Source organism: Cydia splendana, chromosome 3, assembly GCF_910591565.1.
Source record: "Cydia splendana chromosome 3, ilCydSple1.2, whole genome shotgun sequence".
NCBI lineage: Eukaryota > Metazoa > Arthropoda > Insecta > Lepidoptera > Tortricidae > Cydia > Cydia splendana.
In genome coordinates this window covers 11,559,109-11,575,958 of record NC_085962.1, presented here as the reverse complement: position 1 = coordinate 11,575,958, position 16,850 = coordinate 11,559,109, and the positions used below count along the sequence as shown (strand labels likewise).

Below are 16,850 nucleotides of genomic sequence, written 5' to 3'. Positions count from 1 at the left end.
ATTTGTAACAAATTATGCACACACGCTAAAAATATAAAAACTGCTTCTAAAAATCGGCAATATCATGGGTGCTTGAGGGAACTTATCGATTACTTATTTTAATTTAAACTTACAAAAAAAAATTCGAATACTAATTTGAGCGTGGGTGACTTATATTAAATAATATGTACTAGTACAGTGGAACCTCTATAACTCGAACCTCGATAAGGCGAAATCCTCGTTAACATGTCTGAAATAAAATGCCATTCCCTTCCCTTCAAAGCCCAAAACCTCTTTAACCTGAAATATTTAACCTCATTAAGACGAAGTAACCAGTACAATTTTTACCTCTGTAACTCGAAAACTGAAATTTGACCTCTATAACTTGAAAAAATAGAAGTATTCTTTTGTCACCTCTATATCCCGAAATTATTTATCAACAAACCTCTGTAATTCGAAGAATATAATAAAACTGTTACTAAAGCGTATGTATAAATAACCTCTCTAATACCAATTTTTCATGCGTTTTACCCCCGTAACTCGAAACCTCTCTAAGACGAATAAAAACCGATAAGAACCTCCCTAAGTCGATGCCCTCTATAAGACGAAACCTCGTTAATACGAAGTTTTCGGCGTTTCCCTTGAGATTCGTACTATCGAGGGTATGAGGCTGTATTATATCATAACACAAAACAACTTAAAACTTTTTTGAAATTATACATATTGAAGTAATTAAGTTATTAAAAGTGAAAAAACTATCTACGGCTTTTTCAAATAAAACTTATTACACATTGGCACAATAAATAACGCTGTATCAGACAAAATATCACGCACCTTTTTACCACCCGCCCAAGGCAAGTGGCTTTTTTCATGCAAAATACAGATAAAACAGCACACGCAACCCTTAGTGGCCATTTATTTTGAAAAGAAAGAATGGAGGACAATTCTAATTAGGTATAAATAAAACAACAAAACATTAAAATTGTTTTAAACGAGTAACTCATGTATTATTACCACCTCGACCAGTAAAGCTGTGCAGTCAAGCAGTGCTCCGTGAAGAAGAGATTGGATCGAAACATGTCGAGCGTTTATATGTGAGTACCTAACCCGTTTAAAATAATTTTAATTTGAGTATAATAACAATTGGAGTACAGTTAGTAATTTGTACCAAAATAGTAGCGAACAGAAGAACGCACCAAGAGCATCAAGAGCATCGACCACCATGTTATGGTGTTATATGGTTTTACACTGTTTGACTTGGCACTGACATTAAACATCAGGTGCCGCAGGCGGGGACAAATAATACTTTGTTACCTACTGGCACAGAAAGATCTACCAAAACTACGTTTGTCACCGCATGCAGCGTCTTAACTGGTATGGCACCATGTTAAATATACTTTTACAGTACATATGGTGCTACTTTACCACCCTAGAGCGGTAATTAGCACAATAAGTGCCTATCTCGAAAGTTTAAAGGGCCATATGTACCGTAAAATGTTATACGATACACGTGCGAATAGGTAATTCGCAACTCGTGTCGATTTAAAGCACTCCCTTTGGTCGTGTTTCAATTTATTGCCACTCGTTGGGAATTTCCTACTTCCCGCACTTGTATCGTAAATAACTAATGTATTACTCCATCGAATTTTATATAAATAGGTATTCTGATACTAGTACTAGCGGTTGACCAAACTCAGCTGCAAATGGTGTTAAAGGTATGAAAATCGGCACGATTAATCTTTAGGCCATTTGAATCAATTTGACCCGTAGCACCAAAAAAAAACAAACGGAAAGGAGTTATAACGTCATCTTTTTTTTGTATGAAATAAAAAAAAAATGTTCAGAAACCTGTCGTGTGTGGTATTAAATGAAAGGGCATTTTGAGCACATTATTATATTTCCGTCACTTGGATTCAATTAAAATAAAAATAATTTTCAAAACATACCAAGTTTGGGCTCCTCCAGATAAGAAATTTTTTTGTAAAATATACCTAAATAATACCCAATATCCTCATATCTAACCCCAAGAAATTAATTTCGAAAATATTTAGTTTTAGTATTTTTTTTTTTAATTTTTATTATTACAAATTGTGATCTATCAATCTATCAATGAAACAGCCTCCTAGCCTAGTCGATAGTGACCCTGCCTATGAAGCAGGAGGGCCCTTACCAAGGCTTGTATATATGTGTATATGGGCATTTATTTGTGTGATGATGATGATGAACACACAAATAGATGCCCTTACCAGGATTCGAACCTGGGACCTCCTGCTTCATAGGCAGGGTCACTATCGCCTAGGCTAGGAGGCCGTTTCATTGATAGATTGATAGATCACAATTTGTAATAATATTTTTTTGTTTTTAAATACTAAAACTAAATATTTTGTAATAATATTTTTTTGTTTTTAAATACTAAAACTAAATATTTTCGAAATTAATTTCTTGGGGTTAGATATGAGGTTATTGGGTATTACTTGAGGTATAATTTACAAAAAATAATTCAACGGTTTCGTATCTGGAGGAGCCCATAATTGAATGCAAGTGGCTGAAATATAATAATGTGATATATTTTTAGAACCGGCTCAAAATGCCCTTTCATTTAATACCACACACGATAGGTTTCTGAACAAAAAATTGTTTCATTCCATACAAAAAAAAGATGACGTCATAACTCCTTTCCGTTTGTTTTTTTTTTTGGTGCCACGGGTCAAATTGATTCAAATGGCCTAAAGATTAATCGTGCCGATTTTCATACCTTTAACACCATTTGCAGCTGATTCCCGAATTTCAGTTTGTACCGCTATCACTATACTTCTTTTTCCCCTTTCAGTTCATTATCTTTAAGCAGTCGGGTTTTTTGTTAAGTACATAGGTACATTAATATAAATCAGTGAGGGCGTACTCTACACTCGTATTTATTTACAAAGTAAGACAATTTCCAAACTCAATATTTCCCTCAGAGATTGAACATAATTAATCTATACATTAACAAAGGCATTCTTGAGAAAGTGACATTCCAGATTAAACAAGACTGCCTAGATACAACAATTTTGTATGTATAGGTAGTTCGTAACTATGCTTTGTTGTGTCGTATTGTGCTAAGTCTATCAAAGTGCCTGAAGCTTCAAAACCTCAGCTATGGTATTCTGTTGATACAATTAAGACACAAGAATATGTTGTGCATCTTAAATAGATTCCTGTTTATATTTTCAGAATAACTTAATAGTTGGGTTATTTCGAGCAAGAGGAATCATTATATATTCTAGACACGCGGCAGCGTGACAAGCCAAGTTCAAAAGCAGAAAACTGGCGGCGCAGCGGCCGTGTGTTATATTACACGAACCATTTGGAGAGATTTATTAAGAGCCATGGCTAACTAGAACCCCAAATTTCATGAATATATAGCTTTACCGGTTATTACGATACAAACATCTAAAAATCGGGATTCTGTATTTTTATTATATAGTATTATATCTACAGATTAAAAATAAAAGAACTGCTTAAAAATGTGCATGTCATATAAAGATAGGTATGCCAGATCATGCATGGCCAGATTTTACTCGTATCGTGCACAGTTTTTAATTGATTTGGACAGGCTAGTATTGAGTGGTATTGACTTACATTAGAAGTTTCATACCCAAATCCATGAATAAATGTAATATTCAAGTCAATGATTACATAGCACAAGACATTGTAAGTAGCCTACTTAGACCGTGTTGAAAAAGAAAAATTCATTCATTTATTTCACTAAGCAACCTGAAACTAAGTACTAGGTACTAACATCCAACACTTACTGCAAAATGGGTTGGAGCAATCACGCTAATGAAAACAAGCCACGCTCTCGTCTGGTATATATTTAACGGATATTTTGTACCTACTTCACGAGTTTTCTACGGTTAACACTGATAAACATGAAGTATGCATTTTCATTTTAGATTATAATATAAAATGCAGTTATGACCCATAAAAGATATTCCATACTGTTAGTTCAAATACGACACTGTAATAGTACATTACTACAGAGGCTGGGAAGTAAGGGGTTGCCGGCCGAATGCATATAGACGGCCGAACGTAGTGAGGTCGAATAGTTATGAGGCCGACAACCCCTTTTCACGCCGAGGTATGTATAGTGCTTTTCTTAAACATGCAATGAAATAATAATAAAAATTGATGATGATGATTGTTTCATGTCTTAATGTGCGTGGGGTTCTTATGCGGAACGAAAATTTTATTATTTTTGCGCTACCACGCACGGTTTAAGAGCATTATAAAGTATTTTTATTTTAGTATTTTTTTTTTAAATTAATTAGGGGTTTCTTACAGAGGAACGAACAGTTTATTATTTTTGCGCTACGACGCATGGTTTAGGAGATACAGCCCTATAATTTTTTTTTTTGCTTTTTTTTCTTTTTTTTCTTTTCTTTCTTTTCTTGTTTTTTTAAATGTTATTAAGAGGTTTCCGAAAGGGGAACGAAAATTTGATTATTTTTGCGCTTAGACGTACGGTTTAGGAGATACAGCATTATAAAGTTTTTTTTTTGTTATTTTGTTTTCCTTTTTTGTGTGTTTTTTTTAAATATTAATTAAGGGTTTCTTACAGAGGAACGAACATTTTATTACTTTTGCGCTACGACGCATGGCTTAGGAGATACAGCCCTATAAATATTTTTTTTGCTTTTTTTTTATTTTTTTTCTTTTCTTGTGTTTTTTTAAATGTTATTAAGGGGTTCCCGAAGGAGGAACGAAAATTTGATTATTTTTGCGCTACGACGTACGGTTTAGGAGATACAGCATTATAATTTTTTTTTTTGTTTTGTTTTCCTTTTTTGTGTTTTTTTTTTTATATTAATTAAGGGTTTCTTACAGAGGAACGAACATTTTATTATTTTTGCGCTACGACGCATGGTTTAGGAGATACAGCCCTATAATTTTTTTTTGCTTTTTTTTTCTTTTTTTTTCTTTTCTTGTGTTTCTTTAAATGTTATTAAGGGGTTTCCTAAAGGGGAAGGAAAATTTGATTATTTTTGCGCTACGACGTATGGTTTAGGAGATACAGCATTATAACCTTTTTTTTTGTTATTTTTTTGTTTCTTTTTTGTGTTTTTTTTTTAATATTAATTAAGGCTTTCTTACATAGGAACGAACATTTTATTATTTTTGCGCTGCGACGCACGGTTTAGGAGATACAGCCCTATAAAGATTAAAAAAAAAAGAAATCGTACCACAAACCATAAAGCATAAACTGCCTATAGTTTTTTTTTAAAAAGCGGTGCGATAGTGTGTTATCACTTTAATGGCTGAATGCCACGATGGTGTGTCACACATATCTGTGAAATGGAAATTTAAAAAAAATTACTTCCCGGCCTAGGCCTTAAATTTTGTATGAAATTCCTTTACAGTTCTCTGGAGTTGCTCCGCCCTAAACGTGATACTTCGAAGCCTGATATAACGCCCTGAGTGACGACATTTCATTGCATGTTTGAGAAAAACTAAATAACTCCTGACTTTGTCTGAAAAACAAGCAGCCGATGTTGACATGCAGCTTTCACGAAAATAAAATTAAAAGCATCAAACTTTCACGACTACCAAACACACACTAGGTAGTTCATTGAACTAAGCAACATAATAAAAGTGAACATATTTTACACTGTGCAGTCAGCTATGTAGCAAATACTGACTGCCGTTTGTGCCTGTGTGTGTACTAAGTTTTCTCAAACCTTAGAAAAGCATAACATTATGGGAAGCGGGTAGTAAAGTTAAAGGTTTCTTTTCAATTTCTTTAAGTTAGGTGCAGGGCTGCAGGAGGGCAATTTAGACTGCGGGGCAACTTGAGTGCCATATATGTCCAGATAGTGAAAAATATGTGTTGTATGTGACTGTAGTTATATTTCGATTAGTTTAAATTTGCCCGCAGTCTAAATTGCACTCTTGCGCCTTAGATGTTTTTTTCCCGCCCTAACCCATCATATCCAGGAGGAGAGGTGGTGTTAATCAGTAGCAGAGAAAGCCTGAAAAACTAGTTCAGGGCGTAAAAGAGTTAAGGAAAAAGTCGTGATAACTTCAGAATGAACAATATGACATCGCTCATCATCATATAATAATTATTATAATTAACACTATTATGTTACCAGCAAATAATTAGATGAATCTTCCATTTTTTCATCCATAGCCATTTGACAAAACATTATCACTTATTCGCATTGCCGCATGCCTGGGGATCTTGAATTCGCAATACCCAAAGCAATATCGACTGAGCGAAGTGAGGTCTTAGGCTTAGGATCAACTAGGGATGCGTTTTCATATGAAATAGATTTATTGCATATTATACGTAGAAGACTAAGCTACAATTAGAAACTATACTCAGTAAAATACAATAAAAAACATACAAAATGCTTTGCTCGGAAAACATATCAAAACTCAAAAATGCACGTTTTCCCAGAGATAAGACCTAGCCAGATCGATTTTTCGCCCCCAAAAACCCTCACATAGCAAATTTCATTGAAATCATTAGAGCCGTTTCCGAGATTCTCGAAATATATATCTATACATATAAATAAATAAACAAGCATTGCTCGTTTAAAGGTATAAGATATAAAATAATTTCCGCAATTCCGCAAAGTGGCCAACTGTGTGAGACGTAAACTCGCACCTACTTGAATTGAGTAGGTTTCTTAATTAAAAGTATGAAATCGACTTTATTAATTTACCGTTACCGAGCAGAAATAATAAATGTTGCCTTTACGATAGTACCTAGTGGTACTTCAGAACGGCTTATAGAGCGCCAAGCCAAATAACAGCCCTGTTCCTGATAATTAAAATATCTACCTTGTGGAGATTGCCTCGCGGTTGCCTTCCCGATGATTTATTGATTGTGATCACGCCTGGCGTAATTTAATAACATTTGGTTACGAACATTGTTTACCCACGTATATCCTCATTATTTGTAATACTCCGGTCGTGGATTTATTAAAACCGCCCTGAACCGGTACAGAATTTTAATTGGGTGTAATCCAGCTTGTATTAATAGCAACGAGTTCATTTGAAACCACTCCGAATACATTCGAAACCAATGTATAGACATTTTATTTCTGCAAACGACCATAAAAAGTTTTTAGAGTGCATGAAATGCAGTATTTCGACTTCTCGTATATCTCATATCAACATTAGTGGTATTTATTTACTTGAAGATCACGTATTATATGCAACGTTGTATAACTATGTTAAAAGAGAAGTGCTGTGGTTAATTTTGAGACCAGCGATTGATGAAAGTACCTTTGGAGGGTAAACTTAGACTAATTTATTTCATATGAATGAATGCTTATATACAATGTGGTAACATTATTAATGAACGCCGATACAAACATTATCTTAACCTGATCAGCGCGTGTGCTCTTCTTCTTTATCTCTTCCAAGTTATAGTCTCGCGCTGATAACATTTTGCTCACCGGCATAGTCCTCCCCCCTTAGTCTACCGATACGGTTGGCGACCAGCTCCTCCGCCCGATATTATATAGTACTTATGTTGCTCATATTCTCATAACATAATATTGACCCACCAATCTTACCATTTGGGGTGGTCGTTGACTCAACGAAATAGTTGATTCAACTGTTGATCGTTCGTCAACGAACGGAACGATACGTGCGACTGATTTAACTAGTTGATTACACACAAAACAATATAGAACTCTTATCTAACGTGAACCAGTAAAGTCAATATTTGAGTAGACCCAACTATCGGTTCACGGCGTTGACAATGAGCATTTCGTTGAATTTTCGAGCGAGCGTGACACAACAATTAGGTTGTTGCTAAGAGAAAACGAGACGGAGAGTGCGGTGTGCCCGCAACGTTGAAGCAAAAAATCGGACAAATGCGAATTGGACTCGCCCACCGAGGGTTCCGTACTTTTTAGTATTTTTTATAGCGGCAACAGAAATACATACCTAATCTGTGAAAATTTCAACTGTCTGTCACGGTTCATGAGCCTGACGACAGACAGACAGTCGGAGTGGAATCTTAGTAATAGGGTCCCGTTTTTACCCTTTGGGTACGGAACTCTCAAAATTAGTCGACACGATCAACCAATCATCTAGGTACTGGTTTATGAGGTCAACCATTCAACTATTTTTTAACAACTTGATGACTTCAACGTTAACATTTCGATTTGTTGATGTTAAAACCGTCTCCGACCTACCACTACAGGTATATATATCTCTCGTTTTTACCACCCACCACACACCGCTCACTTCCACTTATTACCACCTTATTACTTGTGACTTAACGGCCAATGCGCAACCGTTAAAAGAATTAGGTACGGTATAATACCACATATAATAAGTAATGCAACTTTTAGGTCTGACACCCAGTTAAACTTAATAGCTTAAACTAATAACGCATAGACAGATAGGCCCCATACGGCTAACCTGCCAAAAGTGAAGCCGAAACACGATCGATGTGTGCGTGGGAGGCTCGTGTTTTACGCTCAGCAACACACACACATATACGAAAACGTGTTGCCAGTATATAGATATTTCCCTCAAAATGGGGGATTTAACAACATCCTTAACACTTGGTTATTAATAATTTGTGTGTAGATTTAATAGCAAAAGCTTTTTATGTTTATTTAAGGAATTTTGCATTTCCCGCCTTTGTGAAATAAGGTTTAAATAAAAAAATTGATACATTTTTAAATTTTTTTATTTATAATGTGCATAAAATTACTACATAATTTGAAATAAAAAAATGAAATATTTAAAAATATGTAATTTTTATATAATTATACAAGGAACTTCAATTAAGCGTATTCATTTTAGAATGTAAACGTCATGTCCCATTTTGAGGAAAAAATATTCACTACACTGTCAACATTTATAAGAAATGGCGGCTGGCGAAACATTGGATTTTTGTAGTTACGATTACGTAAAAATATCACATTAAACTCTATACTTACGCGTGAAATGTAATGTAAGTCGGTTTGTTTTTATGATATGATGCGTTGTGACACCCATTCAATGCACAAACAACCATTTTTCCTGTGTTTTTGATTTTTAAACGGGAGGTGTATACAAACCAACGTGACCTTGAGTACTGCCAGGGCCGATCGAATACGGTGACACGAGTGCGACGTGACGTCGCCCTTGAAATGGCTTCACTAGGGATGTACGAACACTCGATCTATGCCTTATAAATCTATGCTTAATAGGCACTCCTACTTCCGTCTGCTTGAGTAGATAAGTACTTAAGTGTCACGAACATGCCAAAAGAAACGCGGATTCGAACTTTAAGATACGTCAATTACAAGATCTAGAAACGATATGGATTAGATGTGTCAGTATCAAAAGTGACGTTTTTGTTTGAAGAATCAGGCAGTGATGAAATTGGACATACGGAAAAATCTGATCTTATCCCCGACCGAAAGAAAGACCGAAAGCCTACACGGGAAATATTTCAGCGTTTAAGCGTTCATCCTTAAATAGTAGTAGTAGTAGATATTTAAAAGCTCAAAAACCTTAGTTAAGCTCAAGTTCCTTATTTAACCTCAATGTCCTTAAACGGGTTAAGTGTGATAGAGAGAAATGTCGTCAAAATTTGTTATCTTGCCTACTATTTAAAGTTTTTTATACTTTTTCGAGTTGAATGCATCACACCTTCCTACCCAAGTATATCTTTGTAACTGGAATGCTCGCATACTTTTCTTTGTGCAATTACTGTAAATTTGTAAAAAGGAGTTTTCTACTTTATGAAAACCTAATTCAAACATGCGGGCCCAAAACCCAAGGAAAATATTCTTCTACGCTCACTGTTGCACACATTTTCATACCTGACTTTCGGCGCGATTCGGAAAATGATTTAGAGATTCATTAGATATGAAATAGTAAAGATATGTGACGTTTCACGGCAAAAGGTACCATTGCCCCGGCTGAATATTGGAGCGGCGTTAATAATAGCGTGAGCGCCAGTCGCCATAAGGTACCTTTTCCCGTGGAACGTCACATATCTTTACTATTTCATATCTAGTGAATCTCTAAATCATTCCCCAAATCGCGCCTTTTGGCATTACCAACTTTATAATAATGATTCATAAAGACTATAATTTAAAGCTGGCGTGTTAGTTTTACTAATGGATCTCAAATCGACTTCTAAAGAATATCATTAGTTTCCTTTTCTGCCTTCGTAAATACGACCATGGAATGGTTATAAATGTTTAATTGCTTTAAGTATAGGTTACCGGTTCATGGTCAATAGTAAAATTTCTGGGCCATAAATGTCACTGACATAACAAGAAATTAAAAGCGAATTAAATCGGGCTCCATGCCTTTGTCGTGTCCAACTGCTTAGCTATTCTGGCCACTTTTAAAAGTTTATTTTCACCTCGTTATCCAGAGTAAAATGCTACCTTGGTGCTCTAAATCAGCATTCACAACAAAACAATATTGTGCACAAACAACTACAGAATAGCCCAAAAAACATTAACAAATATTTTTTAGAAATATTTTTCTAAACCTACACGTAGGTATTTAAAAAAAGTCATTAAAATGTTTAAACTAACATCATTTAACTAAAACAAAACTTAAAAATAATATTCTTTAGCTTTGATGCATAAACTTTTGTGCATCATCAACAATATGTCGAAGTATTTTTAATTTCAACTTATTTTTGGGCTAGATACCTGTATTTCTAACGCAATTTTGAAACAAATAAAACCGGCCAAGTGCGAGTCGGACTCGCGCACGAAGGGTACCGTACCATTTCGCAAAAAACCGCATAAAAATTACGTTAGTTTTATGGGACCTCCACTTAAATATTTATTTTATTCTGTTTTTAGTATTTTTTGTTATAGCGGCAACAGAAATCCATCTGTGAAAAATTCAACTGTCTAGTCTATTACGGTTCATGAGGTACAGCCTGGCGACAGACAAACAGACAGACGGTCAGCAGGTTCTTAGTAATAAAAACTAAAAAAAGGCGTAGTTAATATAATTATGTGTAGTCTGCAACTCTGCATTAAAATCACGTAGCAATTTTTGATGCGAGTCAAATAAGTAAGCTTGGCTAAAAGCTCCACACAGTAGTTATAAATAATTACTTCAATAACCTAATTGCCTCATCGCAAAAGGCGCGGTTCATTAATTCGCGCCGTGTGGCGTGCTGAGTGATTGATCTATGACATAATGTGGTAACACATCACATACAGGTTGGAATAGCGAAAAGACAGGTAAATAGGTACCGAAATGTACGAACACTAACGAATTATTATTCATATTTTATGAGTTTCGCATTAAGATTTTATTAACACTAAAGTTAGCATAAAATAAACGAATGTTAATCTTAACAAAAAAAAAACACAATGACAAACAAGTTCTGAGTCAATTTCCTTATTTTGTTTTCCTTCATCAAAATAGTTCACGGTACACGTGTAAATAGGTACCTACAGACAGAGATACCTACTATTTTGGCAAAAAACTGGATAAACCCCACAGCCTCCATTATATGCTTAAAATTGCTAATCTGATAATTACAACGAAAACAGATTTCTAGAGTCAGACAGAGTCTGCTGCGATTTTGATAGCCCACGCAGTGCAAGTGTCATTTCAAACGTCAGACTTCTATAAAACTATGACGTGTAAATAACAGTTGCACTGCGTGGGCTATCAAAATAGCTGCAGACTTTTCTTGGTCTAACTCAAAAATTGATAATTCGCGTTCGTGCTAAACTTCTATACAACACTCACGAGTGTTTTCACACATGTTTAGATTTCTGGCCGCCGTTATTTTTGATGATGCGAAACTGCTACCCGTGGAAAAAATCCGACTAGCGGAGATAAAACGAGCAGCCATCAACTATATGTAAGATAAACGCACTTTCTAGAGAAAATAAATTTCTTTCGCGTGAAACGTGCGTGAGGAGAACAAAAGAGATATTAGATAGTAGTAGAGGTAAAGATGCATATTATGTCAATCGCCGATTATCGGCTGTTCAAGTGTTCACACTTCACCGGTGAGATGGGTAATTCACACGAATCTGATTCCATTTCGCGAGCACAAATCAATCGCGCGCGAGCTGCTCTCGACTCATGACACGACTCAAGGTCGTATCAAAACAATTTCGAAATCTTAACAAATTGTTAAATCAGAATCGGTTTTCTGATAAAATATTCCCTTGTCTGTCTCAAAGGTAACTCAAACAAGAAAAACGCTACATCATATCAAAATCGATCATCCATTCGGGTGCTATATAATTGTACCAATCTACAACACAGATGAGCACACGTTTATTTTCAATAATATTTAAAATAGTGTACTTCATATAAATAGTCAGTTTTATTGACAACTTTTTAAACTGCAACTTATCCTAAAATTTAGGATAAATTCAGCGAACCTTCATACAAAAGTGATATTTGTTTTTTTGGTAATTAGCACGGATACTTTGTTGCTGTGTTTGTTAGTTATAGATGTTTTCCATATATTCAACTATCTATCCTCATATTAAAAGCCGTATTTAAGCTTTTAAGTATAATCAGAGACTAGCAAATATTCAAGACGGGCTACCACCATACAATACAACACTGCGTTCCACGCGTAGGTACCTTTTAACTATTATTGCACCATCTACGTATAACATTTTTAAACATTTTATAATGCCTCAAAATGCTTTAGTAAGGTTAAAATCTACTGTTATGACTATAACTGAAGTCAGTTAAATTCATTTTTAGGTTTTGGAATTACAAGCAGTAGGGTGGCAGTATTCACCTGCAACAAACTAAAACGTAAAAATAATATTCAATGTCATCCAGGCGGCTTAGCACGGTCGCGTTTTTATCCCTTGTCACCATGCCTGTCACGTTCTAACAAGTATGTAAGTGCGAAAGGGACGCGCATAGTGATAGTCGATAAAAATGGAACCGTGCTGAGCCCGCAGGACAACATCTCGCGACGTTGTTAGTCAGTCAGTCAGTCAGTCAGTGCGTGTGGGTTGTCAGTCTTCTTTATTTACTTGACTCTGGTATAATGTATTACAATGACCAAATTGACGAAACAGCATAATATATGTTACATTGTTTTTAATTTTAGATTCATTATAACAGTCACGAAAATCATATTGTTTTAGTGATATTCGGATTTTCTAAATCTTTGATATTATTACTTAAATTAATTTATATGTGGTTATATAGTTATTTGTACAACTAGAGATCAAAGTTTGATATTTCTTCGAGTGCTTATTTTGAGTCCCGTGCAAGCGAAAGATTCTATAGTAGATTCACGAGCGTAGCGAGTGAATCTTATTTAGAATCTTGAGCTAGTAAGGGACTCAAAAGCGCACGAGATGTAAATAACTTTGATCTCGTGTAGTACACAAAAATTTTCATCTCAGCAGTGAGAACATACCTATTAGGCAACTTGAAAAATGTAATCCTTCTTCATCACTGCACTTATGTTTTCTTATGATATATAAACAGTTAAGTTTAATTACCGCAATCGAACACAAAAACAAAACTTAATAATAAATTTCAGTAAAATAATATATGGAAATAACCACCAACTGACACTTCAAACGACAACTTTTTTTTGTAAAAAAAAATGTGTATGATACGGTCCGAATTGCGGATACGTCCTATTTGTCAACTATGGTAGAAATTCTTAAAAGTAAAATAATTAATTTTGCATGATAATCTGTATATTTTTTGAGTTAATTATTTTAACTGTACAATAAAATACCTAAAATATAGTATTTTATTAGTTTTTATCAAATCTACAACTTTATTTTTATTAATTTATTATTAAGAATTCATACTCGTATGTGGTTTGGAACGAATGCGGTCTGAAGTTTTTCGGGGGTCTATTATTATAAACCGTCAATATAGCGATGAATGTCGTTTTAACTTTTTTTGTCTGTTTCTTTTTGCTAACAGTGTGAAAGGGACAGAGATAATAGAACCCAAGTATTTCGATCTTGTATAGACCCCGCATGTTGAAATGACATTTGACTATAAAGGTCACTTGAATGTCATTTTGTCTCACTCAGTGAGCAAAATCGCATTTTGCTCACTGTTTTTACGAAGCAAAGTGCCCTTGTTCGAGCTGCTGAGGTGAAAAATACATTATGTTATTACTCGCTACGCATCTCGCTAGCATTAGCATGGCTAATCATGAGCGTGATACTCGAACGAGATCGAATCATCATTAATTTTTAAATTCGAATCAGCCTTCATCCTTATTTATCTTCTTCTGTTTCTCTTTTTATGGCTTTTTTTTTTGTTATCAAAGTGTGTACGGTTATAATTATAATACTAACCTGCGATATTGAAGCTGCAGATCAACAAAGTCCACAAGGAAAGGGCTCTTGCTGGGCTTGACCGAAACCACTCCATCCTCCAGCAAACAGGTTTTAAAATAATTAATCAGACACCTTCCAAAATCTATGAGATTACATTTTCACTGGGATTGTTTGCGCGTCCTCGCCTCCCTGAAACAACGGAGTCAAATTGATAATTTGCTTGAATTCTTCCTGGGTAGCTACTAAACTTTGAAATAACAGAGGCTATTTACTTCCATAATTGACGACTTAATTGTAACTTTAGACCAAGTCATTGTTTATGTACCTATCTGAAGTAGGTTTAAAGGCGAACCTAACTTAGGAACAGCTGTTTAAACATTTTATCAACATTTAGGTTTACGTGATTTGTGTGTGTGTGTGTTTGCGTAAGGATATTTATAATACTATATCTTTGCGTGTCGTTAGCTCGTTAGTAGATCCTTAAAAAAACTGAACTTTAATAAAATAATTATTTAATATTAAATTAGTAAGATAACGTAATATTTACACACTGCTTATTTGATAATGTTTGATATATTTAATAATTATAATTATAGTGTAAGTATAAACTATCATTATGATTTTATTATTTTATTATCGTTACGGTATTTTTCTTTAGTCCTAGCCCAAACTAACATTCCCTTTCTGTTGCCTTTATTAATGTTCCACTACTTGTCATTCATTTACCTTACACTTTATATTTCATAGATTAATCAACGTAGTTATTTGTTTGGTAAAATTCCAAACTGTACTAAGTCAATTTGCTTGGCGCGGCATTAATATTCAAGCTAAATAGGTATTAAGGACTCGACAATGTTAAAGAGAGTATACGAGGACTAAAGTCACGCCTAGTTTTTATAACCTACAAATATCAATTGAATGTCATATAATATTAGGTATGTCAGCTAACATCTTAATATGATAAATTATTATGTTTGTTAATTTTTTTTATCATAAATCATTGCTTGACTTATCTATGTAGGTATTATTATTTAGTGTAAACAAGATCTAAAACGTTTTATTACCTATTATTTTATAAAATATCGTATTAAATGGTGTTTTGATTTTTTTATATTAAGGTACTGTGAGGATAGTACAAAATACAAATACAAAATAGTTTATTTGGTTTTAACACATGATACACAAAACAGGAATCTCCCATTAAGTATAAAGATACTTGTGTCGGGAGACACCGCTCTTCCATTGGAAAATAGGGCACAAACCAACAAACTGTACTTAATTTAATTTATATTCAATTTACAAGTAATATTTACAATCGTAGATAAATTTAACTGTGATTACTATTAAAGATCTGTAATATTTTATAATAACATCCAATTCGATTTAAATACATATTTATAAAGTGTGTGTCAGTAATGTGTGTGGGTGTGGTGAGTGTGTGTGTGTGTGTGTGTGTGTGTGTGTGTGTGTGCGTGCGTGTGTGTGTGTGTGTGCGTGCGTGCGTGCGTGCGTGCATGCGTGTGTGAGTGCGTGAATACGTGCGTGCGTGCGTGCGTGCGTACGTTCGTGCGTGCGTGCGTGCGTGCGTGCGTTCGTGCGTGCGTGCGTGCGTGCGTGCGTTCGTGCGTGCGTGCGTGCGTGCGTGCGTGCGTTCGTGCGTGCGTGCGTGCGTGCGTGCGTGCGTGCGTGCGTTCGTCGTGCGTGCGTTCGTGCGTGCGTGCGTGCGTGCGTGCGTGCGTGCGTGCGTGCGTGCGTGCGTGCGTGCGTGCGTGCGTGCGTGCGTGCGTGCGTGTGTGCGTCCGTGCGTGCGTGCGTGTACAGTCAACGTTAAAAGTAGTGGATGAAACATCGTGCCAAAAGTATCTGCCGCCCTGGATTACTTTACCAATGAAAAATAATAATAAAATGAAAAAAAAAAACCGACAGTGACCCCTAAAATTTATTAAAAAAATCAGAAATAAATTACTTTGGTTTTTAGTGGTACCTTTTACATTAAGAGGGTATCCCGTAGGAAAATATAACTTCGATAAATAAGGACCTCTTTTTGTCCAATATTCCGCAGTGTCTCAAGACGAAAGTCTTCGACCAGTGTGTGTTGCCAGTGATGACATATGGAACTGAAACGTGGCCGCTTACTGTGTGCCTCATAAGAAGGCTCAAAGTCACCCAAAGGGCAATGGAGAGGGCTATGCTTGGAGTCTCTCTGCGTGATCGCATCAGAAATGAGGCCATCCGCAGCAGAACCAAAGTAACCGATATAGCCCTCCGAATCGCTAAACTTAAGTGGCAGTGGGCGGGGTACATTGCCCGTAGGACCGATGGCCGTTGAGGCGGAAAGGTTCTCGAGTGGCGACCACGTACCGGAAGGCGCAACGTGGGTAGACCCCCCACAAGGTGGACTGACGACCTGGTAAAGGTCGCGGGAGTCCGCTGGATGCGGGTGGCGCAAGACCGGTCATTGTGGCACTCTTTGGGGGAGGCCTATGTCCAGCAGTGGACGTCCTCTGGCTGATATGATGATGATGAAATAAGGACCACCCTAAGTGTGGTGTGTTATATCTATTAGTTTATTAATAATAGGCTTATTTAATTCAATTT

General features: G+C 35.7%; 1 protein-coding gene across 3 annotated transcripts in view; it reads right to left on the bottom strand.

Moving 5' to 3' along the window:
- LOC134806791 (nephrin-like) overlaps window positions 1-16,850 on the bottom strand; it is a 174,829-nt gene that overhangs the window by 104,204 nt on the left and 53,775 nt on the right. For all 3 annotated transcript variants that reach the window (XM_063780148.1, XM_063780149.1, XM_063780150.1), the window contains one exon: window positions 14,271-14,441. In XM_063780148.1, the coding sequence (XP_063636218.1) occupies window positions 14,271-14,346 (76 nt within the window). In that variant the 5' untranslated portion in view covers window positions 14,347-14,441. The remainder of the gene's footprint in view (window positions 1-14,270; window positions 14,442-16,850) is intronic.